We start from the raw sequence: 27604 nt of genomic DNA on the forward strand, positions 1-27604 counted from the left end.
TACTTAACAGGGTAGGGGCCGGGTGGGCATTCCGCCTCGGAGGTGGATCCGGCTCCGGGCGTGACAACCACCTGTTCTCCGCCTCCCTGTTGCACCCTTGGTCTGGTGTGCTGCTTCCCCTCTCCTTCCTCCCACTATACTCCAAGCCCTGTCTGGACCCTGGTGTGGGAGACCCCAAACCTGGAGAGGGGCTGACGTCTGGGTCTGGACTGGAGCCGCTGACCGGAGCTGGACCGGGCACCGGTGGAGCGGACTCTTCAGGCTCCGGACTGGAGCCGCTGACCGGAGCTGGACTGGGCACTGGTGGAGCGGACTGCTCTGGCTCCGGAGTGGAGCCGCTGACCGGATCTGGACTGGAACCCGGTGGAGCGGACAGCTCTGGCTCCGGAGTGGAGCCGCTGGCCGGAGCTGGATCAGGCACCGGTGGAGCGGACTGCTCTGGCTCCGGAGTGGAGCCGCTGAACGGAGCTGGACTTCACCCCGGTGGAGTGGACTGCTCTGGCTCCGGAGTGGATTAGCTGACCGGAGCTGGATCAGGCACCGGTGGAGCGGACTGCTCTGGCTCCGGACTGGAGCAGCTGACCGGAGCTGGATCAGGCACCGGTGGAGCGGACTGCTCTGGCTCCGGACTGGAGCTGCTGACTGGTGCCGGACAAGGCACCGGTGGAACAGGCACGGGCCGTGCCGGACTGGACACACTCACCACTGGTCTGGTGCGAGGAGCAGGCACGGGCCGAACCGGACAAGGAACATGCACCACTGGCTTGGTGCGAGGAGCAGGAAAGGCCGGGCCGGACTGGCGACACGCACCACTGGCTTGGTGCGAGGAGCAGGAACAGGCCGGGCTGGCGACGCGCACCACTGGCTTGGTGCAAGGAGCAGGAACGGGCCGTACCGGACTGTGGAGGCGGACTGGAGGTCTGAAGCGGAGAGCTGGCACAACCCGTCCTGGCTGGATGCCTACTTCCGCACAGTATGTGTGAGGCATTAGCACAGGACGCACAGGGATGTGCACGCGCACTGGCGATACAGTACGTAGAACCGGCGCAAGATATGCGGGACCGAGGAGGCGTACTGGAGACCAGGAGCGTTGAGCCGGCACACCCCGTCCTGGCTGGATGCCCATCTTCGCACGGCACGTGCGTGGTGCTAGCACAGGACGTACAGGACTGTGCCGGCACACTGGCGACACAGTACGTAGCTCCGCATAACACGGAGCCTGCCCAGTCACGCGCTTCCTCGCGTGAGTACAGGGAGTTGGCTCTGCTCTAACACTAGGCTCCGCCAACCACCCTTTTAGCCCCCAATTTTTTTTTCTTGGGGCTGTCTCTCTGGCTTCTTCCTCGGCCGGCGCCTTCTGCGTTGCCGCTGCTCCTCTCTATACCTGGCGTCCACTGTCTCCTCCCAAGGACGGCGATCCATCCCGGCCTGAATGTCCTCCCATGTCCAGGATCCCTTTCATTCCAGGATCTCCTCCCATGTCCAGGCTGTCTGCTCCTGGACACGCTGCTTGGTCCTCGTTTGGTGGGATCTTCTGTCACGTTCGTTCATAGACGGGTCAGACCAAGGTGCAGCGTGATATGCATACAGTGGGGAAAAAAAGTATTTAGTCAGCCACCAATTGTGCAAGTTCTCCCACTTAAAAAGATGAGAGAGGCCTGTAATTTTCATCATAGGTACACGTCAACTATGACAGACAAATTGAGGAAAAAAAATCCAGAAAATCACATTGTAGGATTTTTTATGAATTTATTTGCAAATTATGGTGGAAAATAAGTATTTGGTCACCTACAAACAAGCAAGATTTCTGGCTCTCACAGACCTGTAACGTCTTATTTAAGAGGCTCCTCTGTCCTCCACTTGTTACCTGTATTAATGGCACCTGTTTGAACTTGTTATCAGTATAAAAGACACCTGTTCACAACATCAAACAGTCACACTCCAAACTCCACTATGGCGAAGACCAAAGAGCTGTCAAAGGACACCAGAAACAAAATTGTAGACCTGCACCAGGCTGGGAAGACTGAATCTGCAATAGGTAAGCAGCTTGGTTTGAAGAAATCAACTGTGGGAGCAATTATTAGGAAATGGAAGACATACAAGACCACTGATAATCTCCCTCGATCTGGGGCTCCACGCAAGATCTCACCCCGTGGGGTCAAAATGATCACAAGAATGGTGAGCAAAAATCCCAGAACCACACGGGGGGACCTAGTGAATGACCTGCAGAGAGCTGGGACCAAAGTAACAAAGCCTACCATCAGTAACACACTACGCTGCCAGGGCCTCAAATCCTGCAGTGCCAGACGTGTCCCCCTGCTTAAGCCAGTACATGTCCAGGCCCGTCTGAAGTTTGCTAGAGTGCATTTGGATGATCCAGAAGAGGATTGGGAGAATGTCATATGAAACCAAAATAGAACTTTTTGGTAAAAACTCAACTCGTCGTGTTTGGAGGACAAAGAATGCTGAGTTGCATACAAAAAACACCATACCTACTGTGAAGCATGGGGGTGGATACATCATGCTTTGGGGCTGTTTTTCTGCAAAGGGACCAGGACGACTGATCCGTGTAAAGGAAAGAATGAATGGGGCCATGTATCGTGAGATTTTGAGTGAAAACCTCCTTCCGTCAGCAAGGGCATTGAAGATGAAACGTGGCTGGTTCTTTCAGCATGACAATGATCCCAAACACACCGCCCGGGCAACGAAGGAGTGGCTTCGTACGAAGCATTTCAAGGTCCTGGAGTGGCCTAGCCAGTCTCCAGATCTCAACCCCATAGAAAATCTTTGGAGGGAGTTGAAAGTCTGTGTTGCCCAGCGACAGCCCCAAAACATCACTGCTCTAGAGGAGATCTGCATGGAGGAATGGGCCAAAATACCAGCAACAGTGTGTGACAACCTTGTGAAGACTTACAGAAAACGTTTGACCTGTGTCATTGCCAACAAAGGGTATATAACAAACTATTGAGAAACTTTTGTTATTGACCAAATACTTATTTTTCACCATAATTTGCAAATAAATTCATAAAAAATCCTACAATGTGATTTTCTGGATTTTTTTTCCTAATTTTGTCTGTCCTAGTTGACTTGTACCTATGATGAAAATTACAGTACTCTCTCATCTTTTTAAGTGGGAGAACTTGCACAATTGGTGGCTGACTAAATACTTTTTTTCCCCACTGTACATGTTTATTTAACGAATAAACACAACGACAAAACAATAAACCAACGACACGTGACGTCCTAAGGTACACACAACAAACCTCACACGGAACAAGATCCCACAACACCTAATTGCCAATAGGCTGCCTAAGTATGCTCCCCAATCAGAGACAACAAGCAACAGCTGCCTCTGATTGGGAAACACACCCGAACAAACATAGAACTACAAAACCTAGATCACAAACATAGAAAATACAACATAGAAAATCACACCCTGACTCAACAAATAAGAGTCTTTGGAGGGAGTTGAAAGTCCGTGTTGCCCAGCGACAGCCCCAAAACATCACTGCCCTAGAGGAGATTTGCATGGAGGAATGGGCCAAAATACCAGGAACAGTGTGTGAAAACCTTGTGAAGACTTACAGAAAACGTTTGACCTGTGTCATTGCCAACAAAGGGTATATAACAAAGTATTGAGAAACTTTTGTTATTGACCAAATACTTATTTTCCACCATAATTTGCAAATAAATTCATTAAAAATCCTACAATGTGATTATCTGGATTTTTTTCTCTCAATTTGTCTGTCATCGTTGACGTGTACCTATGATGAAAATTACAGGCCTCTCTCATCTTTTTAAGTGGGAGAACATGCACAATTGGTGGCTGACTAAATACTTTTTTTCCCCACTGTATATCCTACGTAACATAAGATGGGTGTTTTGAATAGACCAATCCCTGGCTTCCACATATCCAAGTCTCCTCTGTTTCAGGGGGCCCCTATAGTGATGCTTTCCAGATGTTTCAGCAAGGCAGAGTAAAGTTCATCTAACACACCATTTGCAAACGTCAGCCAAAATTATAAACTGTTCAGATACTACATATTTCCCCCCTTCGAGACTAATTAAGTCTCGAAAACAAAAAAGAATAGGATTATGACAAATAACAATTTTTATTACATCAGGCTTCTTGAGTAACTTTAGCAATAAAACAACATTTATGGAGAATAAACACATTTTTATGTAGACAAATGTTCATGGAGTGTAAACTAATTTTTATGGAGTGTAAACACATTTTTATGGAGTGTAAACACATTTTTATGGAGTGTGAGAGCGAAAAACCTGTCTGGCAGCTTTCATTCCAAATATCCATCAATCAATCAAGACAGGAAAATTCTCTCACGGCCCCTCTGCCCCAGGCGACCACCTAAGTACTCCAGATCAATTTATAAGTCTTTATCAATGCATTTTAAACTGTGATGCAATTGAATACACATGAAAACCTCAGAAAACAAAATACAATAAAAAATGTCCACATTCAGGCTGGTCGACCCATCGGACCCTCCTGTGGATTCTCTCTGTCCCTGCCTAGACCCAATATCCCTAAGCATCCATGAAAAAAAAAAAAACATCTGAGGTCCCAACATGTACCCAACAACAGAAAACCTAATTCTTCAAAAAATTAATACAGAAAGAATATGACACAAATTATGTATTACACGTGCAAATATGTATATAAATCATTGCAGACACTGAAATGTAGTCCACTACACTGCAGCTCCTCAGCAGTGTTGACTTTCAATGCAACGTTGATGATGGAATCTGAACATTTCCACACCTTCCTTGTTCAACTTTCTCCAGTCCATTCATATTGTCCATGTTTGAGTATTTGAATCCCACTCTACACATTCCCCATATGCTTCTGGAAGAAAAGAAAACACCAACCAGTATATTTTGCAAAGCAACACATGCAAATTAAATTATCAATATCAACAATAATATAAAAGTGATATACAAAATGATATATAAAATGAATCGCATTCCATTTCCCCCCTTTGATTCATAAGAAAATACTAAATATCACAATAATATGTAAAGAAATGTGAAAAATTATCACACAATCAGATATTCAAAATGGATATCTATCCATCAATACTCCATCCAGTCCCACTTGTTCATCTCCATCTAGATCAGTAACAGTTAACAACGGCATCTGAGTGTTTTCTCCAGGCATCACAACTCCAACACATCTCAATATCATAGCCTTCGCAAAAGTCAATAACAAAGTACAAAAGCAAAACATCACACACAGCGCTACAAGGGCCGCTACTAAAATCTGAACTATCACTGCTCCCACTGGGCCTAACTGATCTTGCAACCAAGCCTTCGCTGACCATCCAGCTCCTTCAGATTGACCAAACGCATCCCTTATACTCTTCAATGCATCTATAACACTAGTGATATTATCGGAACTATCGGGGATCAAAGTATAACAATCGTCCCCCGTCAAGTTCATAGCCACACATAAGCCACCAGTTTGGCTAAAATATAGTCAAGAGCCATGTCATGTTTCAACAGCGTCAGTCTGTGACTTCTTTGAGTATTTGACAGAAGGTTAAACCCTCGTATCGTTTCGTTTGCAAAACCCTGCAAAGTATAGGTAATATTATCAATGTGATCTGCCAAAGTCCCCACTTCTCTCCTAGACTTATCCTCCAATGGTAGGATTCCAGATTATGAAATTGCGCCATTTCCCTTTTCACCCTATTTCCAGACCTAGAATCAGATTGAGCTGTGTCCGGTGCTTCCCCCTTTTGAATGGTATAAACCTCATATGGAAGCTTCAACGTCGACATGTAACAACATCCTGTCCATCCATAGGGTAAGAATATATAGGCTTTATCACCACAAACCCACCAAATATCTCAAATTCCCTATAGTCACATTGCCAGGCAAAAGCTGATCTTTTACCATCAAATTCCTGCTCTTCTTACTAAATGGAACAGAAAAAGTTACTTTATATATCTCATCACTAACCTTACGTTCATGCAGACCCAAAGTCATCATATAATCATCACAATCTGATATTCCCATAAACATACCCGGTCCATCATATGTTTTATTTGAACAAAAACAGCTTTTAGCCCTTACGGGTTTTACCTCCAGTGCTTCAGGAATCGCTGTTAACTTATTTTCCTTCCGATCTAACAAATTCACATAGGGTAATTCATTTAACCAAGAACAATTAAACCTAGGCCTAAACAAGTGCATCGACAACGACATCATTATATCTGTTAATGATTGTTGCTGATACAACAGCCATGATAAAGCATAAGATTGACACGCAGTTGATAGAGGTTGAGCCACCATCTCTAAGATTGAACCCCATGTGCCTGGTGCTGGAATTCTCAACAGGCATGGACCCTCCAGATTCCTCACTGATCTTACAGAATGAGTTAACTGCTGGAACCATAGATTCCTACCTGCCCATCCATCTTTAATTTGCAAAACAGAAGAATCAAATCCATATGCCATCAAAATTAAAGAACTCATCCTGTACCTCCGGGATAGAATTCTGCACTATTTCAGATGAATCTTCATCATTCTCTGCTACCATCTGCTCTCCTATTTCAACACTGTCCTTACTACCATTTACACCAATCTCCAACTGTATCATAGACTTCTGAGTCACATTTACTACATCCTTTAATTTCAGAAAAGTTGTTGTTGGTGTCTGTGTCACATTTCCGAAATTTGTTATCGCTTGTTATTCATCTCTTTCAGAGTTACTGTTAAGATAGTGGCTTTAGTTGATGTATTAACACTCTTAATTATTTCCACGGGCAAAGTGGCAGATATCCTCTGTGTATTATTTACTCTTGGAGTGACTACTGTAATATACTGCTCCTGAACTCCTTTGGTGACTGTGGAAACTTCAACAGACTTTAAATCTTTCATCATAAGCGTCACCTTACGAGTTACATAGCCTTCTAACCAGTAATTCATAACCGGAACAAATTTGTACGCTGGCTCTAAACAAGTACAAGTATATTCTCCCTGATCTTCCCATGTAACATTACGCAAAAGAAGTGAGCAATCACTCATAACCCTCTTCCACTTCATATCGTTGTACAAAATATACTTCCTTTGACTATGGGGGCACAGCTTCTACTTCTGGTCCTGATAACAACATTTCTTCTCCATAATTATCTCTCCACGTGGGAGGAATGTCACCACCCCCACTCCGTCTCTCACATCTACAAGGAAGATGAGCTGTACCACCCATCCTAACCCTAATCACAGTCTTTTCTAAAATTGGTGTTGGAGTGATTTTCTGAGGCGCCATTGTAATCAAATGTGATATATTTATAGCTTTAATAACTGTCAACGTTAAAAGAGTTGAATTGCTTCTCGTTGTTGTATTAGGCTGAAGTGTTGATGTCATTGTTGTTGATTCATCTATTATCCCTACAGCTTGGAGCTCTTTACTTGTATTTCCATCTATCACCACTAGTGTCACTACATTAACTCTCAGTCCCGACTCTAATCCCTCACTTTCAAACTGTGGATTGTAAAAAATACATTTATAATCACCTTGATCCTCCTGCTGGGAATTGTACACATAGAGACTGCAATCACCCTCAATCTTCAGTCTTCTTTTATCATTCAGCAACGCATACTTTCTCAATGCAACTGCTCCTAACAGATCTAAACTCCTGCCATAGCTATCTTCCCACTGAACTCTAAATTTCCCTTCACCACTGTTCTCTCTCGTACACTGACATGGAAGCTGAGCTGACTTTCCTAGAGTTACTTCAACCCTAGTTTCGGAACGTTTTTGGTCTGACTTTTTTCCTAACTGGTCTGGGGCTACTTTGTCTAACCGAATCACCAGCTTCTCCTGTAACAGAGTTGCCCTTGGTGATCTCTGCGGTTTCACATTCCACTGAAATATGCCCTGTTGTTTCTGGGACGCATTGAAAATCAATGTCTCCAAATCTCCTTCCCTGTCCATCCATTGCAGAGTCATCTCTGGCATCATCAGAAGTGTACACATGATCATCAACGTTCTCCACAGCATGGACAATCTCTCCTTCTGGGTTTTGACTCTGGATATTGTCATGCATCTCTCCTTCTGCCTGTTCTTCCCTATCTTCATCCTGCTCTCTTGAGCCTTCAACATCCTGTCTCTCTGCGTGTGACACCTCTTCTCTAGGCGCTTTAACACAATGTGACAAATGATACCACGTTGGAGACCCTTTAACCTGGACAGCCGTTCCAGTAGTACGAACAACTTCAAATGGTCCTTCACAACGTTTGTTATACCACTTCCTTCTAAATACCTTCACGAACACCTTGTCCCCAGGTTGCACTCTACTCCTTTTTTGCTCATCGAGCTTCTCCTGCACCTCTTCTTTTCTTTGCCTGTCAGAAACATATGTGGACAACTTTTTATGAAAATTGATCTGATCTAAGCCTCTAGTATTTTTCTGCTTCTTGAACACAATCATGTGGCTCACCATCCTCTGAAGTTGGCAAATTCTCGGCTGGATTCACCGTATCACACCTCACTAGGGTGACATCTTCTTGCTCTAAGAGCCTATGATAGTCTCTGAGCCTAGGCATAGTCAATGTATATTTTCCATAGTTCAGAAGATTTCTGAGACTATGATGGGTAAGGATTGTTACTGGGTAACCCATCGTAACATATGATGCTTTGTCATACATTGAATATACTCCCACCATTGCTCTGTAGCACAGTGGTAGCCCTAGTTCTACTTCTGAATAGGCAGTAGAGTAGTAGGAAATAGGTTGAGGATTCGTCCCTGTACCTGTCGGCTGACAAAGAACTGCACATGCATATTTACCTCCAGTAGAAGTAGACACATATAGCAAGAAATTCTTAGAGTAGTCTGGTAGTGTGAGTGCAGGTGCCTCCTGTAACCTCTGTTTGATCGTTTCAAATGCCACAAGGCCTTCTTGTGTCCAGGAAAGATTGCTATGGAGTTGACCACTCCCAGTATCTTTAACCATAGCTCTCAAAGGTCCCGTCAAACTAGCATAGCTCTCAACCCAAGCTGAAGAATAACCAGCAATACCAAGAAATGTCATCATCTCTCTGACAGTTCTAGGCTTCGGAGCCTTACGAATAGCTTCCAATTGACTGTCTGAAATGGTTCTGTGTCTATTTTCAGACCCAAATAAACAACCGTCTCCTGGCAATATTGCAACTTTTTCTGTGAAACCTTATGCCCCTTTTCTGCCAATACCTGTAGCAAATTAATTGAGTCTTTATGACATGTTTCCTCATTCTGTGAGCAGATAATTATATCATCCACTTACAGAATGACAGTGCTTTGCAATATCTTCCTTCAGTAATTTATTGAAAATGTGAGGGCTATGCTTGTACCCCTGTGGCAATCTACTGTACTCATAGAACTGTCCCTTATATGTGAACCCAAATAAACACTGACTTTCTACACTAAGTGGAACACTAAAAAATGCACCACATAAGTCTAACACTGTGAAATGTGTCGCATCAGGAGGAAGTTGGGCTAACAAGGTATGCGGGTCTGGCACTTCTGCTGGAAAATCAGTCACTACCTCATTCACCGCTCTCAAATCATGAACCACATGATATGTTTCATCAGGTTTCTTCACAGGCAACAAAGGCATGTTACTCTGAGGATTTTTTGTTGTCCTCAAAACACCTGCTTTCGAAAGTCCTTCAATTTGTGGTTCGATCCATTGGATTGCTTCATCTTTCAATGGATACTGATTCTTCCAAGGAGGTCTGGCTCCTGGTCGAAGTTCAACTTTCACCGGTTGGGCTGATTTCACAAGTCCAATATCGGCACTGTGTTGAGACCACAAACCTTCTGGAACTTGTTGCAACATCTCCTCTTTCATAGGGTCTGAATCCATCTTCGCACTGCAAATAGATTAATGTGTCATCCGTACAGCTTGTGGCTGTCCTTGTCCAATCTCCCGAGTGGCGCAGTGGTCTAAGGCACTGCATCGCAGTGCTAGCTGTGCCACTAGATATCCTGGTTCGAATCCAGGCTCTGTCATAGCTGGCCGTGACCGGGAGACCCATGGGGCGGCGCACAATTGGCCCAGCGTCGTCCAGGGTAGGGGAGGGAATGGCCAGCAGGGATGTAGCTCAGTTGGTAGAGCATGGTGTTTGCAACGCCAGGGTTGTGGGTTTGATTCCCACGGGGGGCCAGTATGTAAAAAAAAAAAAAAAAAAATGTATGCACTCACTAACTGTAAGTCGCTCTGGATAAGAGCGTCTGCTAAATGACTAAAATGTAAATGTAAAAAAATGTCCTTGAGCCGAAGTCATGATTTTGAGAAATCGCTGATCTTCACTCCTCCAAATCGCCAAATTCTCTTTCATTGGTACGAAAACAGCTTTCTCTGCTTCTGTCATCATTTCTCCTATATGCTTCTGCTCATAGTCTTCAGAAACCAACAAGGTCACATGTGGCACACTCTTCTCAATCTCAAATTCTTTATCCAGATAATCGTCTGTGTTTATCTTCATAGCTGCTCCTTGTGGTCCTAAAATTATACAACATGAGCTGAGTTGAACTTTCTTTGGTTGATGACTCAACCATTCCTCTGAGTTCGATTGGGCATCATTCTTGAAATACTTGAGCGTACAATGAAATGGATATTCCGGAAGCCTCGCTTCTGGCATGTTTGCCACAATGAATTTCTCCCATATCTTAGCCTGCTTCAAAAAATCTGCACTGAGATTTCCAATCAAAAATACTGAAGAAGAATCCATCTCTGTCGTCATCAACAATTGGTAAACCTTTTCTTTTGGCACTTCTACCAGACAGCCGTCTGGCGTACATTTTATTGTACAGTTAAATTTACACAATGCATCTCTTCCCAACAATGGAATAGGTGTATGTTCTGATACCAGTATGGGTATTGTAATTTTCAGATTTTTATAGCAGAGCTCAATTGGTTCCGTAAGAGGAATCAGCTGTTTCACGCCCTCAAATCCGATTGTCCTAATTAGTTGATTGGACAATAGAAGATGTGTACCATCTTCAGGTCGAACACAGGTGAAAGCAGCTCCGCTATCCGCCATCACTTCCAATGGTCGATTGTTTACTTTCACCTCAATTGTTGGATATTTTTCCGGTCCTGATGCTACCAGCTGACACCCCCCTTTTGGATCTTCTGGGCACCTCTAGAATCCTTGCTCCGGGCCCCTATAAGGGTTCACCGGTCCTCCAAATGATCTTGACTGGCCCCTGTATCTTCCTCTGAAATTCCCTCTGGTGTTTCCTCCTGGCCCATTACACTCACGGGCAAAGTGACCAACCTGTCCACAATTATAACACACTTCTGAAGATTGCTGGAAGTATGGCTTAAATCTTCCTCCTCTTCCTCTTCCTCTTCCTACGCCTTCTCGTCCTCTTCCTCTCCAATTCTGTGTCTGTCCAGAAACTGGCTGTGGATATGAAACAACTGATCCCACTAATGGTGGCTGGTACAATTGCGGTTGGACATGGTTCGGTTGAAGCTGTGGCAGTGATTGTTGATTTGGTGAACAGTGATTCTGCATAACCAAAGTCTGTTTCTTCTCCTTCTTCTTATTCTCCACCAGTTGTATTTGATTGAGTTTTCTGAGAGTTTCTTGGTCCTGTTCTTTCTGGTTGTGTTCCTTTTTCCAGTACAGATCCACTTGATGGGCTATATGATCTGTATAGACACCTTTTGTCATGCTTCCAAGTCCAACCACCTCTGCCAGTTTGCTCCTTACTGGTGAGGGCAGCCCCATCTGCAGTTTAGCTCGCAAAATTGACTGCTCTATTTGACTCACATCTGGATCATTTCCGGTAATATTTCTCCACACTTGATGAACTCTTGACACATAGGCTCTCGGATTTTCTTGTTGTCCTAGTGGGTCAATCAGAATGTTGTCAGTATGCACATTTGTTGGAAACATATATTTTAGTGCTCTCCACAGACAATTTCTACTTGCAGCTAACAACTCAGGATCATTCACTGCAGTCCCCACATATCGATTAAGTCCAGCTCTCTGAAAAATGTATTCCATACCTGGAATCCCAAGGAGATTAGCCAAAAGTCTCTTAATGTCTCCTATGGCAGACTGTGTTCCCACCGTCATTTCTTCCAACTTAGAAATCCAAGGATATGCTCCATCTTGAAGAGTAGGCAGCTTCTCAAGTATATCTGACATATCGGTATTCTGCAAAGGCTTATACTCCAGATTCTGTCCTCGAATTATCACTGGCATCATCTTCTTACTCGTGCTCCCTTTTCTTGGCCGCATTGTATACCTCCTCCCCAATTCTTGGGATCCTTTTTTCAACCGTTTTTCCTTCTGTATCTTCAGCTTCTTGAGTTGTTTTTCCAATTCTCTTACTTCTTCTAAATTATTTGCCTTATCCAAGCATGATATGCATCGATCCATATCTCTTTCTATTTCTTCTGTGCTAGTCATTGTAGAATAAAATCCTCTTGAACATGAAGCACCTTTAATCTCCAAATCTTCATCGCTGTCTTCATCTTGACTTTCATCAGAGCTCGGATCTCTTGTATCCTTCTTCTTCCAACTTCCATCACCCCTTCTTTCCGCTCTGGCCAACCTCTGTCTGGTCACAGGGTCATATCCACCCATGATCTCTTCTGAATCACTCTGATCATCATCATCATCATCATCTTTAAATTCCATCCTCCTGAACCTCACTCTACCCTTAGTTTCCAGACATGTCGTTTTCTTCTTACTTTTGGAGTTTGGATTAATCTTTATGGTTGTTTCTGCTTGTCCTCTCTCTATTATTCGTTCATCTTCATCTCTGATGCAATAATCACCCTCCTGAATGATCATTGGAAGCTGAGGATAGACGTCCTTAAACTCTACTTCTTCCTCGTAAGGTGGGGGCCTCTTTGCTGAATCCGTATGTGAGAAAGGTGTATTGACTTCTGCCATTAGTTTTTCTGTTACCTTCGCCTCTTTTGCCATTTTCTCTATACCTCTGTCTCTTTTATCTTTTGTATCTTTTATCAGTTTTTGTCCCTCATTTTCAAACAACTTAAGAACCCCCAGCTCTCTTAGTCTCTTTTCTTTACGTTGATCTCCTTTTTTCCCTTTCTTTTGATCTGCCTTATATGTGGCCACAAGCACTTGCATTATTTTAATTACGTCTGGGTTAAGAGTCCCTTCCACTGGCCATGGTTGTTCAATGTCAGGCCAACGTTTATTCCATTTTCCAGATAACCTTGCAATACCGTTATTACTATTTTGTACTACATCAACAGGAGTAATTACTTTCGTAGTTTTGATGTCCTTTTTCCCCATTGTAACAACTCTTTTATATTCCTTTATTGTGAAATATTTTATTATTATTATTATTTTAAACGAATTAATTTGTAAACCAAAAAATACTAGTTCATCTTTCCCTCCTATTATTTTTATTTATTTATTTATTAATGTATTTTTTTATTTTTTATTTTTTTTACCAAATTATTGATTAGTGGCAATCTTACCACATCCGATAAAGAAAAGTAAAGGAACTAGTCAACTTCAGAGCAATCAAAAAAGAAAGACCTGCAATCCAGCAACACTACAGCACCCACAAACCAATTGCTTAATAAGCACCCAATCACTTTAATTTTACAGAATAATCTCAGTGCTGGATTTCCAACACAACTCTAATCAAAACTACTCATGCACAAAAAAAAAACCTAATGTGCAATTCTCAATTACATCAATTGATCAGTCTGTTGCCAAGTCCCTGTCAAATGGTCACATCATGAAATATTCTATGCATACACAATGTATCTATTATATTCTGTAAGGGAAAGTAAGTTTGGATAGAACAGTACTGGCCTTAATTGGACTGGATCCGGGGCAGCACACGCTGTCGCGTGATGCACTGGTCAGCACCTCCTCGCTCTCTGTCTCCTCCTTCTCGTTTCTCACATCACAGAAGAACAAAAGAAACAGACAAGAATTTAGTATTTTATGCACTCACTGGGTTATTTCAACCATACAATACCCTTTTAGACATACCTATGTTCACATTCGCGCTAAGAAATAAGCAAACAGCTTAACTCAGGAATATTATAAATAGCGCAATATTTTTATTTATTTTTTTTATTTTTTTTTATCCGTCAACATAACTCTTATTTATAAAGTCAATGGATCTCAATCAAATCGTTTCATAATTAAGCAACGGCCACTTAACAAACAGAATACTTTATTCGTGTGTATTCAAAGTCCCCCTCCTTCTTTTTCAGCTCTAACTCTGCGTCTCCCAGCAGCTCAGTGCAGGCAGGGGAGTGGCATATTTGCTCTGTGTAACTCTAAACTCATAAAATCCCACGCATGCGCAGCTCATTTACTAGTGCGATTTCAAAGTGAGAGGAGCTCTCCCACAGTAACTTTTCTCTAAGTCAGACAGCAGACAGACCAGCTGTCCCTCCGTTCTTTCTAACACAGACAAACAGTAACACTGAACAAAACGCACAAACCAACACAAAACATAGAACACAAATACTACTTCGAAGTTTCTTATCTTCACTTATTCTAATCTGCAGATTTATAGTTATTTTCTTATCCATTACAAATCCTCTCTATACAATCATAACATCCTCCCGGGGGCTCATAGTTTTTTAACAATGTTTAAAAAACGTTCTCTCAAATGGAGACTCATAAGGTTTTAACCGTAATTAACATATTTCCTTACAAAAACTAAAACCCCTGTTCTCAACCAAAACATATATATGTATATATCTCTAACATAAATCTTATCATAGCATGAGTCGACACACAGCTGAAACACAACAGAGACCTCTTTAATTTTGCGCAAACACACACACTCTCTTTCCCTCACACACACATGAAAAGAATGCATCCATTCATACGGTCCTTAAAATCATGCTTACGTCGCTCCTATTTCCTTTATATTCCTTTCTAAATTTATGCTACCTTGAGTTGCAGATATTCAATGAGAGGCTACTTCGGACATATACTTCGTCAACTATATACCGAGAGGTAACATACAATTGAATGTATATTCTACAATCTCACAGTTCCTTGAACAGACCTGAAAATTCACCTAGTGACTCTCCAGGATTTATGGCCCATCTTAATGATCGCCTCGTTTGAGGGCTTCCGTAGATCAGCGACGTCCTAACAGTATACTTTTTTCCTTAGTTCCTTTTTCCTTATTTCTTCATTCTATTCCATTTTCCCTTTAATTCTATTCACGCCAAATATCCCTGGGCCCAGTGTTATCAATTCCTATAGACACTTTTATCCTGTATTATATTCTCACTCCCCCCTGTTTGCGTTGTTTTCAACGCAAACAACTTTAGACATTTAGAACGGATTCTCATCCCACAGCAAATGACAGCAAAGCGCACACACAAGTTCTTGATGGTGCATCCCCCAACGCACACACAGGCACACGATCTGACCAGCACCCAAAGTTGTGAGAAAGCGCACCTTATCTGCCGGCCTCTCACAGCCCACGATGCAACGTTGAAACAGACGCAACACGACCCAAAATCCTTGTCGCCAATTCTCTGTGGTGGCCGAACAACGATGCTGATATGCTGTGTTGACAAGGAATCCGCTGACACTGTACTTTGATTATAAAGGTTTATTATATCAAAAGATTTCAGCGTCAATTTACAGATTTCTGCAGAATCTGGAGAACAACTAACCCAATCTCAAATATGATTATTCTCCCCGTCCTTTGTTGAAAACCTGATATATATCATATGTAACATAAGAGGGGTGTTTTGAATAGACCAATCCCTGGCTTCCACATATCCAAGTCTCCTCTGTTTCAGGGGGGCCCTATAGTGATGCTTTCCAGATGTTTCAGCAAGGCAGAGTAAAGTTCATTTAACACACCATTTACAAACGTCAGCCAAAATTATAAACTGTTCAGATACTACAACATCTCAAGACATCAGTCAGGAAGTTAAAGCTTGGTCGCAAATGGGTCTTCCAAATGGACAATGACCCCAAGCATACTTCCAAAGTTGTGGCAAAATGGCTTAAGGACAACAAAGTCAAGGTATTGGAGTGGCCATCACAAATCCCCGACCTCAATCCTATAGAAAATGTGTGGGCAGAACTGAAAAAGCGTGTGCGAGCAAGGAGGCCTACAAACCTGACTCAGTTACACCAGCTCTGTCAGGAGGAATGGGCCAAAATTCACCCAACTTATTGTGGGAAGCTTGTGGAAGGCTACCCGAAACGTTTGACCCAAGTTAAACAATTTAAAGGCAATACTACCAAATACTAATTGAGTGTATGTAAACTTCTGACCCACTGGGAATGTGATGAAAGAAATAAAAGCTGAAATAAATCATTCTCTCTACTATTATTCTGACATATCACATTCTTAAAATAAAGTGTTGATCCTAACTGACCTACAACAGGGCTTTTTACTAGGATTAAATGTCAGGAATTGTGAAAAACTGAGTTTAAATGTATTTGGCTAAGGTGTATGTAAACCTCCGACTTCAACTGTATGACCTGTCAATAGACGTAGGCTGATAAATCATGTCTAAAATTCGTATCGATATGCAGCTATTTGGTTTTAGAGTGTTGTGAAACAGCTGAAAGCATGACCAGACTGCAATCAGACTTTCTAAAATGAAATCAATTGGTCAATTAAAGGTACAATCTGTAGTTCCTTCATCCATTTTTGGACTTCTGAATTAATTAAATCTACCCATTGATTATTGAAGAATATAACTTATAAATGCCTCATGAGCTTATTTCAACTGTCATACCCCATCAGAAGCCAAAATATACGCTTGTTTCACTCCAATGTTTGTAAACAAAGTAAATTTAAACAAACACTATATAGCCTCAAAACATGGTTAAAATGTAAATGTTGATATCATGGATGGCCAGTCATTGCATCCATAGCTCTGTGTATGAATTTGAGAGTGGTTACATTTCCTTATTTACATTTACATTTTAGTCATGTAGCAGACGCTCTTATCCAGAGCAACTTACAGTTAGTGTATACAATTTTCTTTCATTCTTTTTTTTTTTCATACTGGCCCTCCCTCAGTTTTTTACCTAAATAGGGGTGGGAAGTCGCTTTGTTATTGTTCGAACTGCTGATTGCTGCTTTAAACAAACTATACGAATAAATTGATAGATGGGAATTGGAGTAGAAACAATGTAATGGCCAAGTAAACAACAAAAAGTATTTAATATACACAAAAACAAAACACACATGCTCACACATGTCCCACCCGCTGTGTTGAAAAAAAGGTGATATCTAAAACCTTAAAGGGTTCTTTGGCTTTCCCCATAGGAGAACCCTTTGAATAACCCCTTTTGGTTCCAGGTAGAACCCTTTTGGGTTCCATGTAGAACCCTTTCTACAGAGAGTTCTACATGGAACCCAAAAGTGTTCTACCTGGAACAAAAAATTGTTATCCTATGGGGACGCCTGAAAAACCCTTTTGGAACCCTTTTTTATGATGTGAACTGGGCCATGCTCTGTCCTGTCCTCTGTTGCTAATCAGTAAGCAGTGAGTGTGCGTGTGTGTGTGTTTACTCTATTGCTGGGGTCAGTCTGTCAGCGTGTCTCCATGTCTCCAGCGGCCCTGCCTCATGTTGCCCGTTTCACCCCCCTGCCTCAGCAGGCACTGGAACACTGAGCACACACACACGGCCAACTGCTCGAACTCACTCACTGCGCCGCTTTAAAAGCTCCTACTTTGAAACAGACACTCAGTTGGCTCCAGTAAAAAACAAAGCCTCTCGGTGTGTGTGTGTGTTAAGTAAGCGTGTGTGTGTGTGTGTGGTGTGTGTGTGTGTGTGTGTGTGTGTGTGTGTGTGTGTGCAGGGTCGGAAATTCACTTTTTGGTCCACCATGCCCTGATTTGATCATTTACATTACATTACATTTTAGTCATTTAGCAGACGCTCTTATCCAGAGCGACTTACAGGAGCAATTAGGATTAAGTGCCTTGCTTAAGGGCACATCGACAGATTTTTCACCTAGTCGGCTCAGGGATTAGTACCAGCAGCGACCTTTCGGTTACTGGCACAATGCTCTTAACAGCTACATTCCCCCCCCCCCCCCAAAAGAATGAATAATGAATATAAATCCCAGAAAAGACTGTACCCCTACACCCTGCACTTTCACCAATGTAGAGTTGAGATTCTCTCTTCCAGAGCTGAAACACACACTCAAATATATATATATATATATATATATATATATATATATATATATATATATATATATATATATATATATATATTTTTTACATGCTCCCAAATGCTCTGTGTGACCACCCGTCAATGTGGCTGGTAAAAATAGACATTCTACCAGCCAATACCAAAATCTACAATGTAGTCCTCTGTAGCTCAGCTGGTTAGAGCACGGCGCTTGTAACGCCAAGGTAGTGGGTTCGATCCCCGGGACCACCCATACACAAAAAATATATGCACGCTTTGGATAAAAGCGTCTGCTAAATGGCATATTATATTATTATTATATCTACCAGCATTTGGCTGGTGGCTGGTGTTAATTTCCCACCCTGTGTGTGTGTGTGTTGGGTACTCCTACAGTAGCCTATATCTTCCTCTCTATGTAGAACACCTAAAAAGCCTGTGTGTGCAATCGTTTCATCTATTTTTTTGTCTATTGCTAGCCCCCAGCACTGGTGCTCTCAACTTAAAAAAGTTAGGAGCAGCACATTCAATTTAGGAGCACCAGAAAATAAGATTTGTTAAAATGATTGAGATACTGTCACACCCTGGTTCTGGGGACTCTATATGTTGAGCCAGGGTGTGTAGATTCTATGTGTTTATGTTCTATGTTGTAGATTCTAGTTGTTCTATTTCTATGTTGGCCAGTGTGGTTCTCAATCAGAGGCAACGAGTGTCAGCTGTGGCTGGTTGTCTCTGATTGGGAACCACATTTAGACAGGCTGTTTTCCCACAGTAGTTGTGGGATCTTGTTCCGTGTTGGTTGTGTTTAGACCTAGGACGTCACGTTATCGTTTATTGTTTTGTTTATCGTGTGATACTTAATAAAGTAAAGTATGTTCGCTCATCACGCTGCGCCTTGGTCCTCATCCTTCGACGTTCGTGACAGAAGATCCCACCACACCAGGACCAAGCAGCGTGTCCAGGAGCACACGCAGGCGGTAACATTAGGAGATGTCCTCCTCGGTTGGGGGCAGATTACGGAGGAGGAGGCCGTCCGTTGCCGGAGGGCTATGAAGGGGGAGACCCAGGCAGGAGAGGAGCAACGGCGTCAACAGTGTTGTCGGCGGACGGACGAGAGGCAACCCCAAAATATTTTTAGGGGGGGGCACACGGCATGGGCGACGGGCCAGCAGGAGGCAGCTACAGGGCGTATTGGGAGGTTAGGTGAGGAGGCCACCAGGTTAAGGGGGCTATTGGTCCAGAGGGAGCAGGAGTTAGTGGTTCAGAGGGAGGAGCTACTGGAGGCGATAAGGGAGAAGGAGAAAGTAGAGGCACGGCGAGAGGAACTGTGTAGGCAGCTGAGGGAGCGGAGGGTTATGAAGAAACCCAGTCCCGCTCCTCACACCAAGCAAGTGGTGTGTGTCACCAGTCCGGTCCGGCCAGTTCCTGCTCCCCGCACTAAGTTGATGGTGCGCGTCGCCAGCCCGGCCCGGCCTGTTCCTGCCCCTCGCACCAAGCCTACGGTGCGCGTCGCCAGCCCGGCCCGGCCTGTTCCTGCTCCTCGCACCAAGTCTACGGTGCGCGTCGCCAGCCCGGCCCGGCCTTTTCCTGCTCCCCGCACCAAGCTAATGTTGCGCGTCGCCAGCCCGGTACGGCCCGTTCCTGCCCCTCGCACCAAGCCTACGGTGCGCGTCGCCAGCCCGGCCCGGCCTGTTCCTGCTCCTCGCACCAAGCCTACGGTGCGCGTCGCCAGCCCGGCCCGGCCTGTTCCTGCTCCCCGCACCAAGCTAATGGTGCGCATCGCCAGCCCGGCCCGGCCTGTTCCTGCTCCTCGCACCAAGCCTACGGTGCGCGTCGCCAGCCCGGCCCGGCCTGTTCCTGCTCCCCGCACCAAGCTAATGGTGTGCATCGCCAACCCGGCCCGGCCTGTTCCTGCCCCTCGCACCAAGCCTACGGTGCGCGTCGCCAGCCCGGCCCGGCCTGTTCCTGCCACTCGCACTAAGCCAGGGGTGCGAGTCGTCAGCCCGGTACGGCCTGTTCCTGCCACTCGCACTAAGCCACGGGTGCGAGTCGTCAGCCCGATACGGCCCGATCCTGCTCCACGCACCAAGCCAGGGGTGCGCATCGTCAGCCCGGTCCGGCCCGTTGCTGCTCCATGCACCAAGCCAGGGGTGCGCATCGTCAGCCCGGTCCGGCCCGTTCCTGCTCCACGCACCAAGCCAGGGGTGCACGTCGTCAACCCGGTCCGGCCCGTTGCTGCTCCACGCACCAAGCCAGGGGTGCGCGTCGTCAGTCCGGCACAACCCGTGCCTGGGTCACCGGTGCCTGGTCAGGTACCGGTCAGCTGCTCCACACCGGAGCCTAAGCAATCCGCTCCTACGATGTCCAGTCCAGCTCCAGCCAGCGGGGCCAGACCGGACCAGGGGCGCTACGGGGGGATTGTTGGAGGGTGGTGGTCAAGCCCGGAGCCGGAACCGCCTCCGAGGAGGAATGCCCACCCAGCCCTCCCCTGTTTGGTTTATGTTTAGGCGCGATCGCAGTCCGCGCCTTTGGGGGGGGGGTACTGTCACACCCTGGTTCTGGGGACTCTATATGTTGAGCCAGGGTGTGTAGATTCTATGTGTTTATGTTCTATGTTGTAGATTCTAGTTGTTCTATTTCTATGTTGGCCAGTGTGGTTCTCAATCAGAGGCAACGAGTGTCAGCTGTGGCTGGTTGTCTCTGATTGGGAACCACATTTAGACAGGCTGTTTCCCACAGTAGTTGTGGGATCTTGTTCCGTGTTGGTTGTGTTTAGACCTAGGACGTCACGTTATCGTTTATTGTTTTGTTTATCGTGTGATACTTAATAAAGTAAAGTATGTTCGCTCATCACGCTGCGCCTTGGTCCTCATCCTTCGACGTTCGTGACAGATACAGACTATTTTGGGCCTATATGAATTTTTGCTTCACATGTTGTGCCATAATATGTAACAGTGTAAAGACATTGGTTTATTATAAAAAACTAAAAATGTTGATACGAATACCTGTCATTGAAATGACAAAGTAATTTGTGGAATATTAGGATTCTACATTGTGTAAAAGCACTATTTTTCTATTGAGATGCATTACATTGAAAATGATACACTGTCTCTTTAAAAATATCTTCTGATGACAACATGAGGTAACATGACTGAGTGTAAACAAGTGGTTATCGACGTGCGAGTAGTTTTAGAACGGCCCGCGACATGGTTTATGAATGTAAGATGCGGTCCTGGCCAGAGATGGGCAGTATTTCTGTTACATGTTTTTCAAATACGTATTTTAATTACTTCTGAGAAGTTTTGTATGTTATATTACATTGGGCGGAACTACACTCCAATGTATTTTGTAACAAGATACTTTCGAAAGCTTTAATTTTAAAAATACAAAAGACTTTTCTATACCATTTATTTATAGCAGTTCACAGTTTTGTGGGCCCCTTTCACCCTACATTGGTATCAAAGTCTGAAGGCACTATGGAGTGAACCAACAGGACCCTGAACAGCTTCTATCACCAAGCCATTTTTTTTTGTTTTTTTTTGTTTATTTATTTATTTAATTATTATTATTTTGTTTTGTCATTTAGCAGACGCTCTTATCCAGAGTGCATACATGTTTTTTTTTTATACTGGAATCGAACCCACAACCCTGGCATTGCAAATGCCATGCTCTACCAACTGAGCTACATCCCTGCCGGCCATTCCCTCCCCTACCCTGGACGACGCTGGGCCAATTGTGCGCCGCCCCCCATAAGACTGTTAAATAGTTAGTCCGGGTAGCTATTGGTTAATTAATTAACTATCTGCATTGACCCTATTTGCACTAACTCCTTTGACTCATCACACATGCTGCTGCTACTGTTTACTATCTGTCACTTTATTCCTAGTTATATATATATACTTTTTTATTTTTATTTTTTGTGGACAACCACCATGGTCTTGTAGCAGATGCGAGCTTCAACTGGAAGCCAGTGGAGTGTGCGGAGGAGCGGGGTGACGTGAGAGAACTTGGGAAGGTTGAACACCAGACGGGCTGCAGCGTTCTGGATGAGTTGTAGGGTACCCCTTGTATATAGACAAGTTATTGTTAATCATTGTGTATCTATTATTACTTTTATTATAACGTGTTACACTTTTCTATTATTTCTCTGTTTTCTTTCTCTCTGCATTGTTGGGAAGGGTCCGTAAGTAAGCATTCCACTGCTAGTCCACACCTGTTGTTTACAAAGCATGTGACTAATACAATTTGATTTGAATAGTACATTGAGGATTTGTCCATTGTCAAGGCAAACTTTTCTGGCTTGTGGTTTACGGCGATTGGTTAACCACTACTGGCCACACGTTAGAAAATAATCTCTTCATAATCTTGTTATAGGAGATTTGGTCTAGATTTGTTGTGAGTGTGTTGCGTTTGTGTTCTGATAACATTGTTACACTGTTCCTGTGATGTTTCTGTAACATTTGGGCCCTCACTCTTTATAGGGATGAGGAGAGTGTTGCGGTTACATTGATCGTTGTGTTGTGGCAGTGTTTTTGTGATGTTTCTATAATGTTTGGCTACTCACTCTTGATGGGGATGATGAGTTGGGGGATGACTGGCAGGATCTTGGAGCCCCCGTGCTCTAGCATGTCGTGGACCCCCTGGCGGGCCAAGAACTCGTAGGGGTGCACCGTCTCACACAGCCCGTCAAAGAACAGAGGCAGGTAGTGGTGGTAGTCAAGCTTCTCGATCTCCACCTGGGGAATACATTTGACATTTTAGACATTTAGCAGACGCTCTTATCCAGAACGACTTACAGTTAGTGAGTGCATACATTTTTCATACTTGCCCCCCCCCCCCCCCCCCCGTGGGAATCGAACCACAACCCTGGTGTTGCAAGCGCCATGCTCTACCAACTGAGCTACCGGAGGCCATAAACACATAAACACACACATACAAGATTACATGGTCACCAAAGACTGAATGTGGGTGAGCCAATGCATGGGGATCTCCCCTTGTTCATCCCCTATCATTTGCGATAGAAACCAGCCATGGTCTGTCCTCATCTTCTGCCCTTTCTCTTTGTTTATCCTTGGATTCACACAATATCCAGGGCCAAGCCTCTTCTGACCAGGCCTGGTTTCAGCTGTTTATCATACCAGCCCCAGATGGAGACTGGAGGACAGCTGTTTATCATACCAGCCCCAGATGGAGACCGGAGGACAGCTGTTTATCATACCAGCCCTAGATGAAGACCGGAGGACAGCTGTTTATCATACCAGCCCCAGATGAAGACCGGAGGACAGCTGTTTATCATACCAGCCCCAGATGAAGACCGGAGGACAGCTGTTTATCATACCAGCCCCAGATGAAGACCGGAGGACAGCTGTTTATCATACCAGCCCCAGATGAAGACCGGAGGACAGCTGTTTATCATACCAGCCCCAGATGAAGACCGGAGGACAGCTGTTTATCATACCAGCCCCAGATGAAGACCGGAGGACAGCTGTTTATCATACCAGCCCCAGATGAAGACCGGAGGACAGCTGTTGGGGAGATCATGACACCCTGACATCTAGTATCCTGTGGGCTGACACATTAACACCTGTTTGTGACACTGTTTAGGCCTACACTCCCACAAAACAGCTACACAAACGGGGAGAATATAAAGAGGTCCATTCAGCTACTGAACCTGTCTGGATTACATGCTTTGGTATTGAGTTTGTTACAGTGTATTACAGTAGGCAGGGCAGCACAACTCGTGTTATGATGAACTCTGAGAGAGCCGTCATGGTCACGCCAAACTTGACAGGAATGGCCAGGTGACAGGGGCACCCCTGGTTCTCCTCTCACACACTGTGTGTGTGTGTGCGCGCCTGTGCATGTGTACAGGCATCCGCGACTACGTGTGTGTGTGTGTGTGTTTGGCGCACTTGTGTGTGTCAACAGAAGGTCTTGTTGTTTTATTAGATTGAATGAACTCCAGAGCACTGTGGTGACTATTGTTGGCCGAGGGGGAACCTGTTTCATGTATTGAAAGCCAATCCCGTGTAGAACAGAGGCAAACACCGCACAGCCCTGGAGCAGCCAGGAGTCTTAAAGGAGAGCTGAACCCCATCGCCCCATCCCTGCTACACCCCACTGGGTCACGCTGCCGCCAAAATGTCACTGCCACGCGGACCAGGGCGACTTTGATGTCCCAGGCCCCTCTCAGAGCCCCCCGTTAGATGTGCAACTTCAAAGCAGGCGGACCCTCTGACACAAGTCTCATGGGAAAACAGAGCGAAGGAGGAGAGAGAGAAGGAGACACACAGAGAGAGTGACAGAGAGAGAGAGAGACAGAGAGAGCACACTGTGTGTTAGCACAGACACAGACAGAGCTGATTGCTTTGAGGCAATTTGCTGGCGAACCTTTACCTTTTCCGGCTTTGTCAAGATCATCATTGTGAGTCAGGCAGGCGGGCGGGCGGGAGGACAGATGAGAACAAAAGCAAAAATGCGCCGGGAGAGAGTGGGAGTGGCGAGATGACACTCACATACAAAGCATGGATTACTACAAGCTGCCTGTGGCAGGACGAGCCACACAGGAACAGAGAACATGCTACAAGCTGCATTCAGAAGAGATGTGGACATAATAGGCTACAGTAGACAATGTCACAGTCAGTGGGTTAGAGCAGTGGTTCCCAAACTGTGTTGGCAGTTTATTTATCAGTCCGGCTTTCAACTTACTCTTCAAAGTTGTTATAGTAGAATGCACAAGGTGCAATTTGGAAAATGAGTCGTGAATCATCAGTTTGCCTCTTGTCATGTCAGTCGTTGCATACCTTCGAGCAGGGTTTCCCAAACTCGGTCCTGGGGCCCACCTGGGTGCACGTTTTGGTTTTTGCCCTAGCACTACACAGCTGATTCAAATAACCAACTCATCATCACGCTTTGATTATTTTAATCAGTTTAGTGCTAGGGAAAAAAGCAAAACGTGCACCCAGGGGGGCCCCAGGACCGAGTTTGGGAAATCCATGCCTTAGAGAGCTATTTATAACTTATCCAGATCAACTAGCCCCATGTGAACTAACTTTTTTTGCTAGGTTTTTTAGCCCATAGATTTTGTTGTAATGTTTGAGTCAATCAAATATCACATGAATACACATTAGACATAGCAAAACGTACATAAATTAAAACTGCAAAATGTTCACTGCACCCCATGACAAAATGTGTAGAATTGCAGGAAATTCTCTCCGCCAACAAGAGTGGTGTGAACAGTTTGTGTCATGAACAGTGCTTGTGCCCATAGAAAGAGAAGAGGGGGGTGCAGGATGTTCCCCAATGCTGGAAGGGGAGCCTGAGTGAGTTTGGGAACCCCTGGGTTAGAGAATGGGCTGATATCTGATTAAAATGTTCTTGTTGAAAAAAGTGTCTGCTTAAAAAATTAACCTTTGTGGGCAACTGGTGGCCTCAATATGAAAAAAATATAGAGACCACCCCTCCCCACCCCACCCCACCCCACACACCCGTGAGAATCTTAATCAACGGAGGCTGTGGCTGACCGGTAATGCTCACATCCTCTCTTATCGATCGGGCTGTTCAGGTTTGTTTGTCTTTGGGTGCCTTCAGAGTTTTTCTACGGAGCTCTGAGTCGATGAGATGGAAGTGTAAGAGACGCCCTGCACGTCTCCTCTGGTCAGCGTGGAGAGAGGCAGACACACGGCAGCTAAGCAGTTAGCAGAGGCTTCCTCATTAAAGAACCTGACCGAACCTGACTGAGGCTGCATCTGAAATAGCAGCCTATTCACTATGTAGGCTAGTGCATTCGTTTTGACCAGGCCCCAAGGCACTAATATATATTCAAAAAATTATTAGGATCCCCAATGGTGACAGCTAGTCTTCCTGGGGTCCGACACATAACAAAAAATACAACTAAAGACACAAATTTACACACACACACACACACAAGAGAAACTACACAATTAAAGAATAATAACGTGTGTGTGCGTATCCATCAGTTAGACATACATGTCAGTACATACACACAGGGAATAGGGTGTCATTCCAGACACACCCTGAGTCTCTGGGGCCTCCAGCCCATAGAAATAGAACTCCTAGAACAGGTTATCCCCAATTAAAGTCAATGGGTGGGTGGTGAAAGTCTACTTCTATGCTCCAGCCTCCAGCCAGAAACTAGAAGAACCAGAGGGCAGATTTCTGTCTTATTATGTACATTAGATGATGGACAATAAAGCTTTTTGAATGGAATTGGATTGGCTAGCCTTTTAAAAGCAGCATGATTTCTCTTTACCTGAACGGGCAGGCTGGATTGGCAGCATGACATAGGACCGTAAACTAACTATGGGCCAGCGCACCAAGGACACAGGGCAGTGTGTGTCTGTCTATTAGGGTGGTAGACGTACATAGAGGGTGGTGTAGACCCAAACTCATCGTGTTTCTGTGGTAATTGCTGTTGGCCACATCATTATTTTCCTCTAGGTAGAGAAACGAGGAGGACACGGACGGAGTTGTGTGTGTGTTTGTGTGCGTGCGTCCATGCGTGCCTGTGGTGAGCCGTCTCCAGGAGAGGGAGAGTAACTGTGTTCCATGTACAGTGCCTTCAGAAAGTGTTCACACCCCTTGACTTTTTCCACATTTTGTTGTGTTACAGCCTGAATTTAAAATGGATTACATTTTGATTTTGTGTCACTGGCCTACACACAATACTCCATAATGTCAAAATTGAATTGTGTTTTTCAAAAATGTTACTAAATAATGAAGAGTGAAAAGCTGAAATGTCTTGAGTCAGTTAGTATTCAACCCCTTTGCAAACACCGATTCAACCACAAAGACCAGGGAGGTTTTCCAGTGCCTCGCAAAGAGGGGCACCTATTGATAGATGGGTAAAAATCAGACATTAAATATCATGGTGAAGTTAATAATTACACTTTGGATGGTGCATCAACACACCCAGTCACTACAAAGATACAGGCGTCCTTCCTAACTCAGTTGCCGGAGAGGAAGGAAATCGCTCATGGATTTCACTATTTGTATTTATTATGGATCCCCATTAGTTCCTGCCAAGGCAGCAGCTACTCTTCCTGGGGTCCAGCAAAATTAAGGCAGTTAAATACAATTAAAAACATTACATTACACAACAGATTTCACAACACATTAAAAGCCCCGTTTCCACTGGCACTTAAAATTAGGGCCAAATTCGAATATCATTCTCAAATTTGAGCTGGGTCGATGGAAACCCGGGCCAGCGCAGCCCAGTTTCACAACTGGTGCCAGGTCGATTAGAATTTGAGCTGGTGACGCCGTTATTATGCAACCACCAGCTGATCACTGCTGGATGTTGACAACGTTTAGCTAGCTCGTCTGGGCTTGTTGCTGTTAGCTAGCACATGGAAAAGCAGTACCTCTGTAGTCAGAAATGACACGAATTACCACGATAGCTGGATCCTTGATTTATTTTTGCACCACACAAACTTT

The 27604-nt window shown here is 44.5% G+C and overlaps 1 protein-coding gene across 1 annotated transcript in view; it reads right to left on the bottom strand.

Annotated features, from left to right (window-relative positions):
- LOC311145920 (parkin coregulated gene protein) overlaps positions 1–27604 on the bottom strand; it is a gene marked incomplete at both ends in the record, with an annotated part of 241961 nt that overhangs the window by 112985 nt on the left and 101372 nt on the right. Inside the window, one exon of the mRNA XM_084182304.1 lies at positions 22713–22884. Coding sequence (XP_084038430.1) covers positions 22713–22884 — 172 coding nt within the window. The remainder of the gene's footprint in view (positions 1–22712; positions 22885–27604) is intronic.

The sequence above is a fragment of the Coregonus lavaretus genome (assembly GCF_964263955.1).
Source record: "Coregonus lavaretus genome assembly, chromosome: 18".
Lineage (NCBI taxonomy): Eukaryota > Metazoa > Chordata > Actinopteri > Salmoniformes > Salmonidae > Coregonus > Coregonus lavaretus.